General features: G+C 41.1%; 1 protein-coding gene and 1 pseudogene across 9 annotated transcripts in view; one reads left to right on the plus strand and one right to left on the minus strand.

The window, feature by feature from the left end:
• The first annotated feature begins 11215 nt into the window (after positions 1 to 11215).
• On the plus strand, positions 11216 to 11334 carry LOC134937549 (5S ribosomal RNA; annotated as a pseudogene).
• A 2878-nt stretch (positions 11335 to 14212) lies between these two features.
• Positions 14213 to 20033, minus strand: part of ST7 (suppression of tumorigenicity 7) — a 240173-nt gene continuing 234352 nt past the window's right edge. For 8 of the 9 annotated variants that reach the window (XM_063927225.1, XM_063927224.1, XM_063927229.1 and 5 more), the window contains 3 exons: positions 19761 to 19853; positions 16817 to 16956; positions 14213 to 14743 (listed from right to left, as the gene is read on the minus strand). In XM_063927225.1, the coding sequence (XP_063783295.1) occupies positions 14648 to 14743; positions 16817 to 16956; positions 19761 to 19853 (329 nt within the window). In that variant the 3' untranslated portion in view covers positions 14213 to 14647. Of the gene's footprint in view, positions 14744 to 16816; positions 16957 to 19760; positions 19854 to 20033 lie in introns of those variants that run through there. The other variant, XM_063927231.1, reaches the window with a different exon arrangement.

Consider the following 20033-nt stretch of genomic DNA (forward strand, 5'->3'; position numbering starts at 1 on the left):
ACGAAATGCTACACAGAATATAGGCATGCTGCATATCATTTTAATCAGCAGAAGCTGCTTGTGCCCCTAGGCATACCAAATGCCCTAGGCATTTGCCTAGTTTGCCTATGCCTCGGGCCGGCTCTGCCGAGCTTCCTGTGCATTGCCTGGGATGGAGGGCGGAGGATCGCTCAGCAGGCAGAAGCTGGCACCAGTTTCCGGCACCGCAATGCACTACAGGGAAGAAACTGAAAATAAACTACAACTCCCGGCAACCCTTGCTGTCGGGAGCTCCCAGCGGCAAGGGCTGCTGGAAGCTGTAGTTTATTTTCAGTTTCTTAATGTAGTTTGGTACAGTGCTGGACACCGGTGCCAGCTCCTGCCTGCTGAGCGATCCTCCGCCCTCCATCCCATGCAGCTCGGCACAGCAGGTATTGCCAGACACTACGGCTATCTGCTGGGATGTTGTGGGGTGGGGACTAGGGCTATGTGCTGTGTGGGGAGACTATTTATGTGCTGGGAGTGGGGGAGACTACTACTATGTGCTAAGGGCATACTACAGCTATGTGCTGGGAGGGGGACTATGGCTATGTTCTTGGGGAGGTGAGGGGCTATGTGCAGGGAGGGGGACTATGGCTATCTATGCTGGCCGGGAACTATTGTTATGTGATAGGAGGGGGTGGGGACTACTGTATGACTGTGTTGGGAGAGGTGGAGGCTACGGCTATGTGCTGGGGGGACTACGGCTATTGCCTGGGGAGGTGGGGGCTATGGCTATTTACTGGGAGGGGACTATGGCTATGTGCTGGGAGGGGGATGGGGACTATGACTGTGGGGTCTTATCTGGCACTGTGGGGGCATATATGTATCTGACACCATGGCGGCATATCTAGCACAGTGGGGGCATGTGTATCTAGCAATGTGTGGGCATATCTGGCAACATGAGGGCAGGCACTGTGGGGGCATGTGTGTATCTGGCACTGTGGGGTCATATGTGTATCTGGCACCATGGGGGCATATATAGCACTGTGGGGGCATATCTGGAACTGTGGGGGCATATCTGTATCTGGCACTGTGGGGGCATATCTGTATCTGGCACTGTGGGGGCATGTGTGTATCTGGCACTGTGGGGCATATGTGTATCTGGCACTATTGGGGTCATATGTGTATCATGTCCCCATTTTCATTGGCTATGCCCCATGTGGCAGGTGGCCACACCAATTTTTGGGCGTGTGCACGCACACAGTACCACTAAGTTTTTTTTGTACTTGCACCACTGGGTAGTGCGCTGCACTGCACTTCTTTGTACTACTATTTGATTATACTACCTGGCCTTGGGTGGCATTGCCTCCTCAGCCAGGCCAGGCACTGCTGATGTCTCCTCAGTGTTATAAGAATTACTGTGTGGGCATAATGTGTAAAGGGAATTGCTACTGAGTGGGCATAATGTGTACAAGGGTTACTACTGTGTAGTGTAATTTGAATTGGGGGAACTATTGTATGGTCATGCCCCTTTCCCACAAGATCATATCACTTTTTTGCACATGCACCTTCCCTTTTTCAAATATGGGGGGCACCAGTCCCTTACTTTGCCAGGGGCACCTGGACCCCTAGATACACCCCTGACTGCAGGTAATATTCTCTGCCAATTATGGAAATTGGAGAGCATAGAGAGAATAAAGGGCGAGCAGAGGTAGGGGCAGACGTGCACAGACAACAAACAATTTACAGCCCAGTATCTGAATACAGATTTCCAGGTTCCAAAACTTCCATTGGGCCAGGACCAGACTGGATGAACACTATCCTGATACCAAGCAGCACCATGCTGTTATGGAGGGGCCAGTAGCCTACCACAACAACTTTGGAAAAGAATATATGGCCAATCAGCCCTTGCAAATACAAATGGGTACAAGTGAGCAAAAACAGGTACATTTGTGTGTCAACCCCTTATTTTTTCAGTTTACTAAATCACAGTGTCAGCACAATCGATTTTTGGATCCACATGCTGGTGACTGTGCAAGGTTTGTACTACAGAACAGTAACACAAGCATCTTATTTATACGGATGCTGGGAATTGCATGTGTACAACATTTGAAAATGGGAGAGCGTGCAGACATGCCTGGTGTAATTAGGAGCACTACAGTTACCGAAGTCAGAAGAATATTTTATAGTAGCCCGACTGTATATACAGTACAGGCTAACTGGGCTGATAATGTTAATTTGAGCTCCAGCCAAACTCACAAAGCTTCAGAAGACAACCATTAAAATATCTGTACCAATGATTAGAATTTCAGTAGAGCACCTGCACATAAATAATTTGTGGCCTTTCCAGATCCTGGCGACGTTCAATATAAAATACCCCCTGACTAAGGGCCTAATTCAGACCTGATTACAGCAGCAAATTTGTTAGCAGTTGGGCAAAACCAGGTGCACTGCAGGGGAAGCAGATATAACATGTGCAGAGAGAGTTAGATTTGGGTGGATTATATTGTTTCTGTGCAGAGTAAATACTGCCTGCTTTATTTGTACACTGCAATTTAGATTTCAGTTTGAACACATCCCACGCAAATCTAACTCTATCTGCACATGTTATATCTGCCCCCCCTGCAGTGCACATGGGCCCTCATTCCGAGTTGTTCGCTCGCAAGGCGATTTTAGCAGCGTTACACACGCTAAGCCGCCGCCTACTGGGAGTGAATCTTAGCTTCTTAAAATTGCGAACGATGTATTTGCAATATTGCGATTACAAACTACTTAGCAGTTTCTGAGTAGCTTCAACCTTACTCGGCATCTGCGATCAGTTCAGTGCTTGTCGTTCCTGGTTTGACGTCACAAACACACCCAGCGTTCGGCCAGACACTCCTCCGTTTCTCCAGCCACTCCCGCGTTTTTTCCGGAAACGGTAGTGTTTTTATCCACACGCCCATAAAACGCTGTGTTTCCGCCCAGTAACACCCATTTCCTGTCCATCACACTACGATCGCCGAAGCGAAGAAAAAGCCGTGAGTAAAAATACTATCTTCATAGCAAAATTACTTGGCGCAGTCGCAGTGCGAACATTGCGCATGCGTACTAAGCAGAAAAACGCTGCGATGCGAAGAAACATACCGAGCGAACGACTCGGAATGAGGGCCATGGTTTTGCCCATTTGCTAACAAATTTGCTGCTGCGATCAGGTCTGAATTAGGCCCTAAAACATTTAGTTAGAGGAGCATGAGTCTATATAAAAATGCAGAATGGTTTGACAAGTATTCCAATAAGCGTTAAATCAAGAACTTGAATATAATAACTCACCCACACAGTCAAAACTTTAAATGGGGAAGGAACTCAAACAGTGGAAGTAAAAATGGCAAATACATGAATTCCATACTAGGTGTTAATCTTGACAGCATAAAGTTATTGGGGTACAAGTTGGAGAAGAAATTCCTTGGCTCTGTGAATAAGAGTCCCATCATAACTATCTTCCTAAAGGTTATGGTTACGTTGTCTGTGTTACAGGGTAGCTGGCAATAGGTTGACCCTATGCAGATTAACAAATTGATCTCTTTCTCCATAATAATCCATCTATGCCAACGTCTTCAGGAAGGTGAAGCACAGGGCTCCAGAGTAAAGATCTACAAAGGTGTATCTGGGATCAGACATTGTTACACATACATACAGAAAGGAATTCTTTGATATACTGTATTTTAGCATTGTAATGGCAAAGAAGTATATTTTACTCTTTCTTGAGATTCAGGTTAGATTTTCACTAGAGACCCCATGTTTCATGGTAATGACTATTTGCATTTAAAGACAGGCTTATGGATAAAGTTCAGCATAAAATGTTTACCTCCAGGATGCATAGGGTTTCTTGACACTATGCCGATGTCAGCATCCCGAACGTAAGTATGCCAGGACTGGTTAAGGTTAGGCCGCGGGAAGGTGTTGGGATTAGGCACTAAATGCAGGGACAGGGTTATGCTTTAAGGGGGGGTGGGGTGGTAGGGTTAGGCTGCAAGCATGAATGATTAGGGTTGGGGGGTGGGGGAAGAGGGTTAAAATAGGGATTCTGTGCATCAGGATGCCGCTGTTGCCCTTTTGACCACCTCCATCCCGTACCCAACCCTTGACATCCTACTCTGAACTCTTTCTAAAAGTGCTCGTTCCTGGAACCGTAAACTCTTACCTTGTACTTCAGCCTAGACGCCATCTGTCTCAGTACATGAAATAAACTGTCATCAAGATCTGAATCCAGGGTATATCTCCCATTTGTCTACTCATGGGATGAACATTGTAGTGACAATGTAAACCAGAGGTTCTCAAACACAGTCCTTAATGCACCCCAACTGTCCAGGATTTAGGCATATTTATGGCTCAGCACAAATGGTTAAATCAAATTAACTGCGGTGGCCAAGCTTGGATATACTTAAAACCTGAACCGTTGAGGTGAATCCGGGGGATATTGCATGTACTGGTAGACAGATGGCATCTAAATTGAAGCACAAGGTAAGAGTGAGTTTACAGTTCCACAAGCAAGACTGTCAGATGCTGTGACTGTTAGTGTGGGTACACACTAATAGATATATCTGCAGATCAATTGATTGATCTGCAGATATATCTATGGACGGATCGAGCAGTGTGTTCAGCATACACACTGCTCGATCCGTCGGGGACTGACGTCATGAACTGGGCGGGCGTGTACACACGCCCGCCCAGTTCAGTGGTCAATCACCGCCGGCCGCCGCAGCATGTGTATGGGCGGTCGGCCGCAACATACACACACAGCGACGCGCCAATATATCGGTAGATATATTGGCCGTCGGTTGTGCTGCGCGGCCGACGCGATACGTCTGTGAACGACGGAGTTCCCAGACGTATCGGCCGTACACACTGGCCGACGGTCCCGCGATATATCGGCCGTTCAAGAGAACGGCCGATATATCGACCAGTGTGCACGGGCCTTTAGGTCTGGTTATTGTCTGGTTTATCTGTTCTTTCAATTAAGCATGTTACAAAGGGTGTTTCTTGCAATAGGTAGAAAGTTTTCTAATTGTTCGAATGGCTCCAGCTTGGCCCAGGAGAAGTAATGATGTGATGCTGGGAGTGATAATGTAAGGTTAGGTCAGGCGTAATGATGTTATGCTGAATGGCATGATATAGGTCTGAGGGGATTAGAAGCCTATTACTAAGAACAAAATAGGCCGCTACAGTGTAACAATAAAAACTTCAGTGTTTTTGAAAGTTTAAAAACGTTTGTAAAGCAATTTATATACCCTCAGTACCTCATTTCATTAGTAATCTGCAGTCAGAGCCACTATGCACATGTTTGTGTAAATTAAATGAATGACAAATAAATTAAAACCTCATTCCTATTCTGTGAATGATTATGCACTCTATTTAGCCAGGAATGGTCTATTTCTACTCTGATTAATGTACGCTGTTGAACTGTAAGTGACTGTGAACATGAGAAAGTGAACTGAATTACATTTGTAATGCTGAAGAATACTCTGTCTCACTACCCTGACACCTTGTTTGCCCTTTCAGTATCTATGGTGGTTCTGCAATGAGGGCTAAAACCTGGTAAGGGATGGGGGAAATATTGCACAGGAACACATAAAGCTCATGCCACTGACTTCTTCCAGAGGCATACTGCACAGCACACACAGGCTGTGTACTGTAGAACAGTGTAGAGTCAGGTGTACAAGGAGGAGGAGAGATGAAGACAACAAGGAGCCAGAAGGGAAGGGGCCAAGCAGAATATGTGTAGCACATTTTCATAAGGTGAAGGGAACTGAAACCATGAACCCGTCTGATGTCCGGGCTGGCACTGTTAAGCCTGAGCTGCCCACTTAAGGGCACAACATAAAAAATACTTTTCATAAGGGTCTCCTGATGTTATGGGGGCTTCAGCTCCCCAGGAATATTCCCAGTGAGGCCCACGACCAAAACGCCCAGTTTCCACAATGGTCTTCACCTCAGATAGGAAAGCAAGGAGATGAAATACAGGCCCAGCTCATCCCGAACAACCATGGAAATACTACAATACAATTCTGACATTAAGTTGTGTACATGAGATTATTAGGAATGTTTTTATTTTTAGTTTTTAAGGATGTTTTAGAATCTTCTGCCGTAGTGGGGTCTGCTTCTTTTTATGCTAATGCTAGTATAAGCCCTTCCCCCAGTGTACATCTTACTGTGCAAGGACTGAGACATTATGCATAATTAGATGCAATAATCACGCTTGGTGTATCTAGATGCTATCAGTGGACACACCATTACAACTTGCACCTGCCCCAGGCCTCCAATGTGATTAAGTGTCTGCGATATCGGCGCACTGCAGAAGTGCTTGTTAAGACCGCGCCTCTCCATGCATCTGAATAGACACTTCCCAGGGACGCCCAATTCATTTCTGAGACGTATATTAATCACTACAGCACCTCTGTGCTTACACACACTGGATGCGTGCACTGTGCGACTTCTCCTCTGTGCGAACACAGGGGATGCGTGCACTGTGCAACTTCTTCTCTGTCTGTATACACTGGATGTGTATACTGTGCGACTTCTCCTCTGTGCATACACATGGGATGCATGCATTGTGCGACTTCTTAGCATGTTAGATGCATGCATAGTTAAAAAAATTTAAACACTTGTAAGAATATCTGCATTGTGTGAGACTCAGAAGCACGCCCCATGTGCGTATGGCACCAGATGTACACGATAGAATATTTATCACCATCTTGGCATATGGCTGTTTGATAGTTAGCTAATAGAAAAACAATGTAATTGCAATATACTTGTGTTATGCCATGTACCATGCAAATTCAGTAATAATCACAATAAGTACAAATTTGCTAGTAAGATTCATACCAAATATGATTGTAGCCGTTGATACAGTTCCATTGTGCTATATATAGCAATTACACAAAGACATGTATCTGGGCAATAGAGCGGAGAAGAGACTAATAAGGCCTAAAATATTTATTACACTTATTAATGTGAGTTAAGTGACAATTGTTTTACACTGTGACTCCTAGCTGCCTTCTACCTTAGCAAGAAATCCAGTTTTTCCTCGATCTCCTGTAAGATAATCATCTGAACTTTATAGCTGTTAATATACTGTAGCGATTTAACTAAAACACACACACAAAATTTTTTTATAGTGTTGTTTCTTTTCTGTAATCAAAAGACTGGTGTTCCAGAGAGATTTGCATGAGAAATATACAGCAACATTCCATGTTTTAGGTTTTCAAATTGGTCTGGTTTTGTTTCCACATTGTGCAAAAGCCACAATATAACCCATATATCATGGCTTCCTATTTGTGACAAAAAGAATTTTCAAAATCCATAACATTTCTTAGGTAGCATATAATCAGCCATCAGTTTGCAACACACCATCTCCACCTTGCCAGCCTTCTGTGGCACCATAAAGTGACGTGTCCTCAACAAAGGCCATTCTCTTCCTAGCTGAATTCATTCATTATTAAAGTGTTACATATTTACTTCTGGACTTTGGAAACCATTTCTCTACGGCAGAGGTTCCCAAACTGTGTGCCGTGGCTCCCAGGGGTGCCTCAGGACACTTGCAGGGGTGCCCTGGGTTGGTGGTCCAGGACCAATTCAAATTATTCATGGTCAATATAATAGGCAAAACCAGTGCTGGTGGCTGCCAGTCATAAAATGTGGTCAAACAGAAGCAAATCTTGTCCCTCACCACACAACTGACCCTAAGGATGACATATAAACGCGATCTACTTAATGTAATATTTCTTTCTAAATTTCTCAATAAGAAATTTTTGGCCTAAGGGTACCGTGAAAAAATTCTGATATTCTTGGAATCCACTGCTCTACGGTATCGTTTGATGCTGAAGAATATGTAACTGCAAAGTTGTAATCCTAAAGCAGGAACATACTGCTGACAAATTTGTGAAAAAGGACCCTGATATTTGATAAAGAGTCTTACCAGCATTAACAGCAATGGTATGCCTTCATTTATTTATTTATTTTCAGATTCCGGAAACCTTCCATTTCCATTGTCGTTTGTTCATTGAAGAGTTTTATAAAAAAAATAACAGATAGGACAATAGTAACAGATCACTACAGATATGTCCTCTTACTTCCTTGCTGCAGTCACTCTAAACAGCCCTTCAAGTTGTGCCATGCCAAGCAACTTTTGCAGCGAAAATGCTTCTTAGATGCACAGTAATGTAATAGGACGCACGAGCAGCTTCTGCTGATTAAAATGATATGCAGCATGCCTACATTCTGTGTGTTATTACAGCTGTATCTGCATCCAAAATGCCACATTACAGTGTTTTCCAGAAAAACACTCTAGCATAGCATTTTGTATGCAAATAAAGTCGCAGTCACAGACAGAATATAGACATGCTTCATATAATTTTAACGCGAAAAAACTGGGGGATACCACACGGATATTAAGATATTCTAATAAGGTATGAGTGAGAACCAGAATTAATTAATTTAAGGGGAAAACAAATCCCCAATAATAATATTCTAGTGGTGCACCCTGAGTCAGTAATGAGGTAAACAAACTAGAAAAGAAAGAAAATACTCTTTGTGGGCGCACTTTTAGAACAGTCAAAAGACAACTGGAAGCATGTATACAATTAATACAAAATATTTTATTAATAAATTTTGTTTAAAATTTTTAACATTTGATGTATCCTGGACAGACTAATAATTGAACAAACAATTCACATACAGTTTAAAAGAATGTTTAATATCTATGATCTCCCTCTGAAATAATGGTGGGGAAAAAAAATTATCATATGGACCATATATTACAAAAATGATTAATCAAGACCCACAATGGGTCAATCTTGTAGGAATACACGGATATGCTTACGAGTTACCTAAAGGAAATAGCTGTTTCTAAACAAGGAATAATTGCCTAATTTAGGGATCACTTTATACACCGAAATAGAAATGATGTTGAAGTCCTAATTTGCTGTCAGGAGATACCTGAAAAGATGGAAAAGTTTCAGAAAAGTGGAGGTAAGTGGGTGAATCTGCTGTCAGTGTTAGGCACGGAGTATATCACTCGATCCAGTTGCCTACTAAACTGGGTTTTCCTAGGAGGTCTCCTATCCAAGTACTGGCCAAGCCCAACATTGCCTAGCTTCCAAGATCGGACAGTGTCGGGCATTTACAGTGTGGTATGATAGTAGGCCAATAACACACTCCCTCACTCCGGGATCACTGATGAGAGTTCACATATTAGATATGAAAAGGTAGAGAGTTGGAAAAGGGTGGAAAGCATATAGATGGATCTGCTGCCAGCGTTAGGCAAAGGTAAGTATGATGGACGTACCCAAATTCTACTGTGTACCAATGGATCGCCGGTGAGAGTCTGAAAAATAGATCAGAAATATAGACAATAGTGACTCCAGTGAAATAAGTTAATTGTGTCAAGGAAATTCAGTTACCCTCTTATGCTGTAACAGTGTTAAAAGATACAGTATCAAACAATGTATGAAACCACAATGTTGCACAGTTCTCAGAATAATAGAACAGCAAAAAATAAAAAAAAATAAAAACACGTATTCTCTCACAAGGAAATATATATATATATATATATATATATATATAATATTATATATACTGTATATATGCGAGGCAGTAATATTGACTTGTAATATCAATATAAGAATCCCACTGTATTAGAGAATAGGGTTAACTGCTTATCATAATCCTAAAGTGGACCACTGATCAGAGTTCACCTATTAGATATGAAAAGGGTAAAGAGTTAGAAAAGGGTGAAAATTGTATACATGGATCTACTGCCTGCGTTAAGCAAAGGTAAGTATAATTAACATACCCAAATTCCACTGTGTACCAATGGATTGCTGGTGAGAGTCCGAAAATTAAATCAAAATGATAAACAATAGTGACTCCAGTGGAATGAGTTGTGTCAAGAAAATTTGGTTACTCTCTTATGTCTGAATAATTATTCTATGTAGCTGTGATTTACAGAATTGCATAAATAAAAATGATCAGAAATATGCAGGTATCTACAGAAAAAACTGGTATAACAGGACAGCAACTGTACACTTTACTTATAGAGGACTGAAAACTGTAACAGTGGTAGAAGATACTGTATCAAAAATGTATAAATCTACAATGTTTCACAGTTCTCAGAGATATGAGAAAACAAGGGTATCCAAATTGTTATATTGGTAACAATGATAGAGGCTTATGATAACTGCCAAATTACACTACAGTTATTTTTGAAATAATAAAACAGCAAAAAAGAAAGGAAGTTTTGTCTCACAAATGAGTATATATATAAATCTGTGTGAGACAGTGATATTAACTTGTAATATCAATATGAGAATCCCAGTGTATTAGAGCAACGGGTTAACTGCTTGCCATAATCCTAAAGTGGACATGGGAAATCTGTCCTTGCTATCACAGCTTTTCCCTAGGTAACCGATGGTAAATTGATAGAAAATTAGCGATCCGACAGCAGTTATCAGACTAGCCGGTTACCATTTGTATGCAAAGTTAGCAATCAAAGAATATATCATGGGGGATTCCAATAAGGACCATTCCCACATACACGGCTGCAGTTAACACGTTGCTCTAATACACCGGGATTCTCATATTGATATTACAAATTAATATCACTGTCTCACACAGATTTATATATATATACTCATTTGTGAGACAACACTTTCTTTATTTCTTGCTGTTTTATTATTTCAAAAATAACTGTGGAGTGTCATTTGGTAGTTATCATAAGCCTCTTTCATTGTTACCAATATAACAATTTGGATACCCTTGTTTTCTCGTATCTCTGAGAACTGTGAAACATTGTAGATTTATACATTTTTGATACAGTATCTTCTACCACTGTTACAGTTTTCAGTCCTCTATAAGGGTACAAATTGTTGTCCTGTTATACCATTTTTTTCTGTAGATTCCTACATATTTCTGATCATTTTTATTTATGCAATTCTGTGAATCACAGCTACATAGAATAATTATTCAGACATAAGAGAGTAACCGAATTTTCTCAACACAATTAATTCATGACACTGGAGTCACTATTGCCTATAATTTTTATTACATTTTCAGACTCTCACCAGCAATTCATTGGTACACAGTGGAATTTGGGTATATTCATTATACTTACCTTTGCCTAACGCTGGCAGCAGATCCATTTATACAATTTTCACACTTTTCTCTTAACCCTTTTCATATCTAATAGGTGAACTCTCATCAGTGATCATGGAGTGAGGGATAGTGGTATACCACACTGTAAACGCTCGACACCGTCCGATCTTGGAAGCTAAGCAGTGCTGGGCTTGGTCAGTACTTGGATGGGAGACCTCCTAGGAAAACCCAGTTTAGTAGGCAACTGGATCGAGTATTATACTCCGTGCCTAACACTGACAGCAGATTCACCCACTTACCTCCACTTTTCAAGTATCTCCTGACAGCAAATTAGCACTTCAACATCATTTCCATTTCGGTGTATAAAGTGATCTAGCCAATTATTTCTTGTTTAGAAACAGCTATTCCCTTTAGGTAACTCGTAAGCATATCCGTGTACTCCTATGAGATTGACCCATTGTGGGTCTTGATTCATCATTTTTGTAATATACGGTCCATATGATAAAAAATAAAAAAATTCCCACCATTATTTCAGAGGGAGATCATAGATATTAAACATTCTTTTAAACTGTATGTGAATTGTTTGTTCAATTATTAGTCTGTCCAGGATACATCAAATGTAAAAATGTTTAAACAAATTTCATCCATAAAATATTTTGTATTAATTTATACATGCTTCCAGTTGTCTTTTGACTGTTCTAAGAGTGCGCCCACAAAGAGTCTTTTTTTTCTTTTCTAGTTTGTTCATATCATTTTAATTAGAGATGAGCGGGTTCGGTTTTACTCGGATTTACCCGGATCTTCTTATTGGCTCTCGTATGTCACGTGTTTTGGTTAGCCAGTAAGATCAGAAAAATCCAGAAAATATGAACCTGCGTTAATTCTCGCGTTAAGAACCGAGTAAATCCGAACCCGCTCATCTCTAAGTTTAATCAGCACAAGCTGCTTGTGCACCCTATTACATTACTGTGCATCTAAGCAGCATTTTCGCTTGAAAAGACACTCGGCACTACCAAGTCAAGCGGCCATCACAAGTTATGTGTAGCGTGACTTATAGCGCATGGAGCAAAGTTGTAAGAGGACATATCTGTACTTGTGTACACAAGAACTGTATCATCGCAAGCACAGGTGAAAAATGACCATCTATGCTAGTCATTCCCTTATAGCATACATAAAAGGAAAATGGCTATTTAAAAAGAAAAACATGATGAAAACTTCAGCTGTATGAAAACCCACAGCAAAGGGCAAAATAATGTTTCACTTAATCATTTTAAGGTGCATATGTGCCTTCATTTGGCCTGGAGACGCAATGGCGCGAGCGCTGTAGCATAGTGATTTTTTTCTTTAAATTGGCCTGTTATTCGTACCTCAGATGCAGCAAAACACCACTCAGTCTGTGCCAGAGACACTGGGCTGCAGCTTTAACTGGACAAGAATTAGGTTTAAGTATGTACAAAGTCGCATATGATGCGCAACGGAAATTGTCGTTAAAAAAAAAGCCACAGCATCATAGCACAACATATACAGATTCAGATTAATTCGCACACAGAGTACAAGTGCAAGTGTCGTACTGTATATTAAATGAATCTGTGCAGTCTCATGATGCAGTTTGTTGCATTGCATTGCGACCAATATGCACAAATGATCAATAAAGAATCTCGGCACAAGCAGAGTTGCACAGGACCTGATACACTGAGAAAGTGCTGTTTGACGTGATTGTGGTAATAGTCTATAAGGACACACTGGTACTAATGTCTAATTAAATCTTTCTGGGGTTATTAAGAGACTGAATGACCTGCAATGTCCTTTTTTTTAAAGCGCCTTGAGTCCTACTGGAGTAAAGTGCTCTATGAATAAAATTATTCTTAGGATTAAGATTTGTTTTCCCTACCAGAGGTTTTCAAACACAGTCCTCAAGGCACCCCAATGGTCCAGGTTTTAGGTATATCTAAGGCTCAGCATAGATTGTTAAATCAAATTAAAAAAAGAGATGTGTGGGTGTCGGGAGTTGGCGCTGGAAGGGAGATACGGGAATGAAGCTGATGGTTCAGCTGGGAGATTATGGTTTTAAATGAGCAAAATGAATACTTATCTGAATGATTTCTCAGTAAGTTCCTGGACCTTTAGGGGAAGATATCTTTCCTCCAGGAACCGTGAGGTCATACGACGTAGAGGTATGGAAAACACAAATAAAATTTTTTTTGAGTTGGAGATCCTCAAAAAATAAAAAAAATATATATGCGTTTTGTGATGACAAATATGTGAGGTTTTCAGGTAAGATGATCGTACCTCACTTACACAAAGTGAGCGAGGTATACAGCATATAAAGGTTTCTTTTACATGCAAATGGGTGGCGTACCTAACTTACAATAAAGAATAGTGACATAAACACATCATGGTATCTTTGTATGCTGAGCTGCGTACCGGTACTCACTGAAAGATGCGTATTTCGTCTGCACATCAAGGTATCTTTATCCAAGGCGTGTTCTTATAAGGCACCCGTGTATGTAAAAAAGGGATTTATTGGATAAAAACAAAAAGGGTTTACACACGGAGGGAATGTTGACCACAAGGAAGGAGAGCTGCCAGACAGGGGAACTTGTAGGACCATCAATAAACAGATCCACCAGGCCTGGTACCAATAGGACTTAAAAAATGAATCTAGACGGTCGTACCTTTCCCCAGTCGTGCAGATGGCAATCCAAGTGACAAGAATCCTCTTCCCATCCAACGCGTTTCGAGATAATTGATAATCTCTTTGGATTATTTTTGGGATTAATCCAGTGGTGTAAGGGAGAGGCAGCAGGTCATTTCACTTATCAGGAGCGCCTCTATCTCTCTGCCAAATTTTTGTTTCAAATTGTTAAATCAAATTGACTGAGGTGCTAATTAAGTCACCTGTGGCCAAGCATGGATAAACTTAACACCTGCACTGTTGGGGTGCCTTGAGGACCACATTTGAGAACCTCTGCCCTATACACATGCTCTATCAGCAGACAATACTTTGCATGTATGAGCTGGAGTTTACAGAAGCCATAAAACCCAGGAAAGGCTTAGTAAACTTCTGGCTCTGTGGTCTGATATGCGATAGAAAAAGAAAGTAGTATAACAGAGAAACGCATTAGTCCTCATGAATGACCATTTATTTTGGTACGGTGCTGCTAGCAAGGCCGTCATGTGATGCATGGGCGGCCCCAGTGAGTGAGTTTTGCAAATGTGGCTTAGCTTCTGTGAAGTCACATGCAGTTGACTGATACCAACTTTCACTCTATAGTGAGTTTCAATATGGAAGGCGTAACTTCATACCACGAAAGCCACCATGAGGAAACAATGCTGCCATATACAAAACTTTATTTTAAAGAATTGTTTTGTTTGTTTTTTTCTTGTCCCCGAAGGTAAAATATAATTGACCAGAACATGATGTTTATCCCATTTACAACAGAACCAGCTTGTATATGAGAAAAGACAGTCTATTCATTTTTAGATAACTGTTCTTTTTGAATTCATGCTGTTGGCAGCGAAGGTGTTGTGTTAATCTTGAGATGCTGCAAGAGTCTCAAATCCGTGTGAGTTGGTGCCATAAACTGGAAGGGAGTATGCTTTCAACTTTCTCCATTACGAAGTTTAAAGGTGCAAAAAGAGTGCTCAGGAACTGCGGAAGGTAAAAGAAAGAACATAACATATGTACCATCAGGTCACCAGTCATCAGCCATGCATTCTATTCAGAGACAGGCTCCAGAGCAAGTGCTTATAATACACCTACTCTGTGCGCAAGAAACTCAACTTCTAGTATATTCAGTCATTCTGCCAACATGGATGGAAATGATTTTTTCTGTACTTAGAAGCGACTCTAATGAGGCCAAGAACTGGGTGACACCAGCCCCCTTTTTTTCTGAAGCTCCTGTTAGGACACCTATAGGCTCAAATACACCTGAATGTATGTTCATTGTTTGCACAAGACACTACGCATTTCCACACTGCAAAAGTGCACCAAAATGCACATGCGGATGTGGGATGTAGTTATGTGACCGCCGGTCACAATACCGACCACTACATCCTGCCCGCTCAAAATCAGCATGCTTGACAACAGGTCAGATCATTAATGTCGCAGATAAAGCTGCACCCATCTATAGTACAGTACTTCATTGACATGTAGGACTACTGCAAGAAAGTTCCAGCTGGATTGTAATGATGTAAATAACAGAGGTCTGTGCATGTGCATTTTTTAAGATACAATATTCTCCCTTGTGAGAATAAAACATCATTACATTATATTACGTACAAGTAGGTTAGCTTCTACAGTACTACTAACACTAATGTCTGAGGTACAGTATCAGCAGTATACTGGAAGTACGTCACGTCTGTCCAACTCACACAAACACGTAAGAATGCTTGCTTCAGGACGGGATGTATTATTTTACTACATATTCCATGCAATAGTTATGCCACACATATGACTAATTGTGAATATTTACACAAAGAACAGCTCTTCCGATAAGAGCTATCACTTGTGTTGTGAGGACTTCTATAGATATCTGTAGCTCTATTGAGTACAAGCTCCAGAAAATTTGGTTTTTGGAACTGCATATTATATATATATATATATATATATATATATATATATATATATAGGAATTGCGGCAAACTTTAAAAAAAAAACCTGTGTTTTTCGCCCTTCATCTTATCATACATACTTTTGGAGTTAAACTGCATTCACCTTTGCGCTGAATGATGTTTTCAATGGAAAATGCTTTCTCCATATTACACAACACAACGTGATAGGGAACCAGTGCTTTCCAATGAACATTAGTAATTACAGGAGCTTCAGAATACCACCTTGTCGCATACCCCCAAGCCTGGATTCTAAACTGCCTGTGCAGATAGCATATCATCAAAACGCAACACGTATTTACTTGGACAGATCGTACATTTCAGTAAGGCATATATTGTGCAGTGCTGGAAAAATGTGCCCTATACTCTCATTCACAAAAGTATGTGTCAGAACTCTTTAGATGGAATATAGGCGGCTCAAGGTGTCCCATCTCTGCATCCTAACCATTGCTCAAGTGGTATGGTATTGATGGAGAAGGGTCTGACTGTGTTCAATTTCCTCATTTAGCCTTAACAAACCTCTGATCCGCATTGCACACTGATGGTCTATCCTCGAAATAGTTGTGTCATTCTTCTATGTATTTTTGCAGGTCTCAATGTCATCTTAAGCAATTGTATTGCCCATAGTTCCTCCCTATCCATCCCCTTCCCTACTCTTTTCTGTATCCCCTCCTCAATGTTTTGAAAACGTCAATAAATATTATTGACAGTTAGATACAAAAAAAAAAAAAAAAAAAAGATATAACCTGACATCACATACTGGGGTTAGGGCTGATGATTGGCTGGAGAGCTTCCCATTGTACACTCCCCTGTGCTGCCTTCACTAGAGATAATGATCTGATGATTACTCTAATAAGGGGGAAGAAGCTGTACTTAAGGTAGGTTTACAAATAAGGTGTTTTATTCTCTGCATACTTATTACATCTCTTTTGCATAATTATATATTCCAATTTATAGAATATCCCCCAGTATCTAACTATAGCTATTCCTGCAATAAATAAACATTGCAGGGAATAAATAATCTCTTATTTTAAAAAATATTATGAAATGACTGGTACGTGGCACAGTAAGTGTCAGACTAGAACATGTTCCGATGAAGGAGATATATACTCACAGCTTTCGCAAACACTCCCATGAGCTCTGGAAACTGGTGTGTGAGGAGAGCCAGCATGGCTGTGAAGGAGCACAAACCGGCTGTGAAGAGGATGAAGAAAGGAAGCTCTTTCTTTGGATATACTGAAACTTCATGGAATGCTACAAGAGAGGAAGCAGTTAGTGTGATGGTAACCATACCAAAAAGTGCAGGGTCCAGAGGCTGGCTGATTTTTCCTGTGCCTCTAGAGTTCACGCAATAGTAGAAGACGGACATGTTTCTTGCTATATCTGTACACACAGCAAATCATTACAAATTATTAAGTGTGAACATATGAACAAAAAAGCACACTGGCCATATAGTGGGAGCAGAGTTGCTGTACTAATTAGTTTACAAATTCCTTATCAAGTTATCTTTGTATAAAATGAGCATTGGCAGTGATTGCACATGTTCAGGTTTAAGGCACTAAAACAAGCTCCAACACAGCATCTAAGGTGTCAATTCAATTCATCGCGGTTTGAATAGCGGTGAGAGGGAGCTTACAGAGCTATTCAATTCAGCGTGATACTAAGTTGGAGAATACCTGTACTCCCAAACTAAACATGGTGTTTAGTCATGAGAACGGGCATTCTTCGGTGCTAGGTCACAAAGATGCATTGTGGACCTAGTTTTGTTGGATATCTGCTGGCAGCCCTGGAGGGGTGCGAGAAGATATTCTCTAGTCGGGGACAGCATTGTGCTGAATTGAATGGCTCCGGGAGCTCCCCCTCCCAGCACTATTTAATCCGCAATGAATTGAATTGACCCCTATGTTTTTTGATCTGTTGTCTTTGTTTTGTTAAAGTTAAGCTGGCCACACATCTAACCTGCAGTATGCAGCGGTCATGTAGACAATTACTATGTCAGCACTGCATATGTTGCAGCCTCATTGGTAACATACTGCTGAAACTATTATAACGTTGTCGCTAGTATAATATTAAACATGCCTCTTTTCCCAGCATGTTAATGACACTGTTACAGTATGTCACACAATTCCTCTCCCATGCACAGCAACTTGCTCCCACCCCCTGCATGTTACATAATCCCCCTGTCTACAGTCACAGGCAGAGATGCAGGATGTTGCAAACTAAAGAAAAGTCTCCACGGCGCTAATAATGGAATATATAATGTATAAGTATAGATATATAAAAATGATACAAGCTAAGTGCCAAAATACATGAAAAAAATGAATAAAAAAGCTGCTCGTTCCTGAAGTTGAATTTGTGATGTTATTCAAACTAAACAAGCCAAACATTCATTATTTAATTTGATTTTTTTTTATATATACTCAGTACAGTTTTTTGTGTTTAGAGACGCAGGATGATGATGATGATGATGATGATGATGACGGCATGTACAGTCAGCAGGCGTACAGGCTGCACTGTGCTCGAGGCAGCAGTAGGCAGACAGTATCCACCGGTCAGTCCCTGGCTGGCTTTGTACTTCACTCGCTGCCATTTCTGCACATCTTATGTTTGTTTGGTTATAAAATTTTAACTATTACTTCAATCTTGTAACCAAACATCCTCAAAATTGTATTTATGTTACTCTTCTACATAAATCATCCTCTTCAACAACAGAATTGCCTTAACTGAATCCCATGCATCTTGCGCTTTATTTGTGGGAACATGAAAAAATCGCAGGGGGCCAGGTCTGGACTGTATAGTGGATGACCAAGCTCCTGGATGGGACAAAGCACTCACCACTTTCCTGGACTTGTGGGCAGGTGCATTGTCATGATGGAGAAGGGCTCCACGAGCAAGGGTTCTTGGGTGGCACCTAGGAATGGCTTCCAGCACTTGTGACAGGCATTGGTTGGTGTACCAGTCACTAGTGACTATGTGCTGCTGTGAAAGTGGTACAGTAGCTACATGATCAGTCTTGGCCACAAAAACAGTAAACATCTGCTTAGCCACGCTGCGTGTGGTTGCGCACCTACAACTGTGTTCCACTGGGCCTACTATGGTTTCGCCTCTGTGTCAAAACTGTAGATCCAGGATTCATCACATCTGGTGATCTCCCAGACAGAGAGGCAGATGTATTAACCTGGAGAAGGCATAAGGAAGTGATAAACCAGTGATAAGTGCACCAGCCAATCAGCTCCTAACTGTTAATTTACACATTGGAGCTGATTGGCTGGTGCCTTTATCACCTTGCATTTATCACTGGTTTATCACTTCCTTATGCCTTCTCCAGGTTAATACATCTGCCCTACTGTTTGAGCAAAAGCTATAAAACCTGGCCAGCATATTGCAACACTAAGTCACCCAAGCCTCCTTTTGCTCTCGAGTCAGCTGATAGGGCACCCAGTGTGCAGAAACTATGCTATGGACAATTTTTTGAAGGCGTATCAAGTGAATGGATCCCGATGAGATGCCGATCACCTTCTCTAACTGGGCCATCCTGGCGTACACCTCAACTATGGCCCGCACCGTTGTCTTCGGCGATGGCAGACACAGGTTGGTCACAGCACTCATCTTCCAGGAGCCATTTCCTGCACCAAAATTCTTCAAACCAGTCAAACACAGTGGTTCGGTATAACGCTTCCTCCACAAAAGCAGCATGCAGTCTGTTAAAACTTTCCTGCTGTCGCAGACCTCTCTTGTAGTTGTAGCAGATCATGGTTCTCCAGTGGCCTCTGTTGAGCTCCATAATGAGTTTGTGGAGGAAGTGAACATGTTGATTGAGTGTGCAGTGCTGCATATATACAGATCTGTGTCTTGACATTTCACAAGAATTTAAGTCAGAGATTACAGTTCACAACCATACAGATTAGGTCTACTCTACCTACGCACTGCACATTCGGAAACTTATTGCACACCCCTCGTATACACATTGGATATGTGGAATGTTGGTTACAGTCATTAATCTTTATTTCTTTTATACTACGATTGTGCCACTTTACTCAAGAGAAGTGTGTACTCACATGGAAGTAATTCTCTGTCTGCCGTTTCTGTACAGATGGGATATGGATAGAAAAGGTGCCCTTTTTCCAGTGGGTAAGGAATCATTCTGAATGCTAAAAAACAAAGTAAAGCATCTTTATAACTCTAACAGATTTCTAGAATTAGATATCAAATTATTACTAAAAAGCAGACAAGCATGTTATGAAGTAGTTGTGTCTTTTACAGTACAGTATGGCTCAGAACCTCGATTTAAAGTGATTGAGAGTCCTGTTTTTCCCCAACAACCCTTGCAC

Source organism: Pseudophryne corroboree, chromosome 6, assembly GCF_028390025.1.
Source record: "Pseudophryne corroboree isolate aPseCor3 chromosome 6, aPseCor3.hap2, whole genome shotgun sequence".
Lineage (NCBI taxonomy): Eukaryota > Metazoa > Chordata > Amphibia > Anura > Myobatrachidae > Pseudophryne > Pseudophryne corroboree.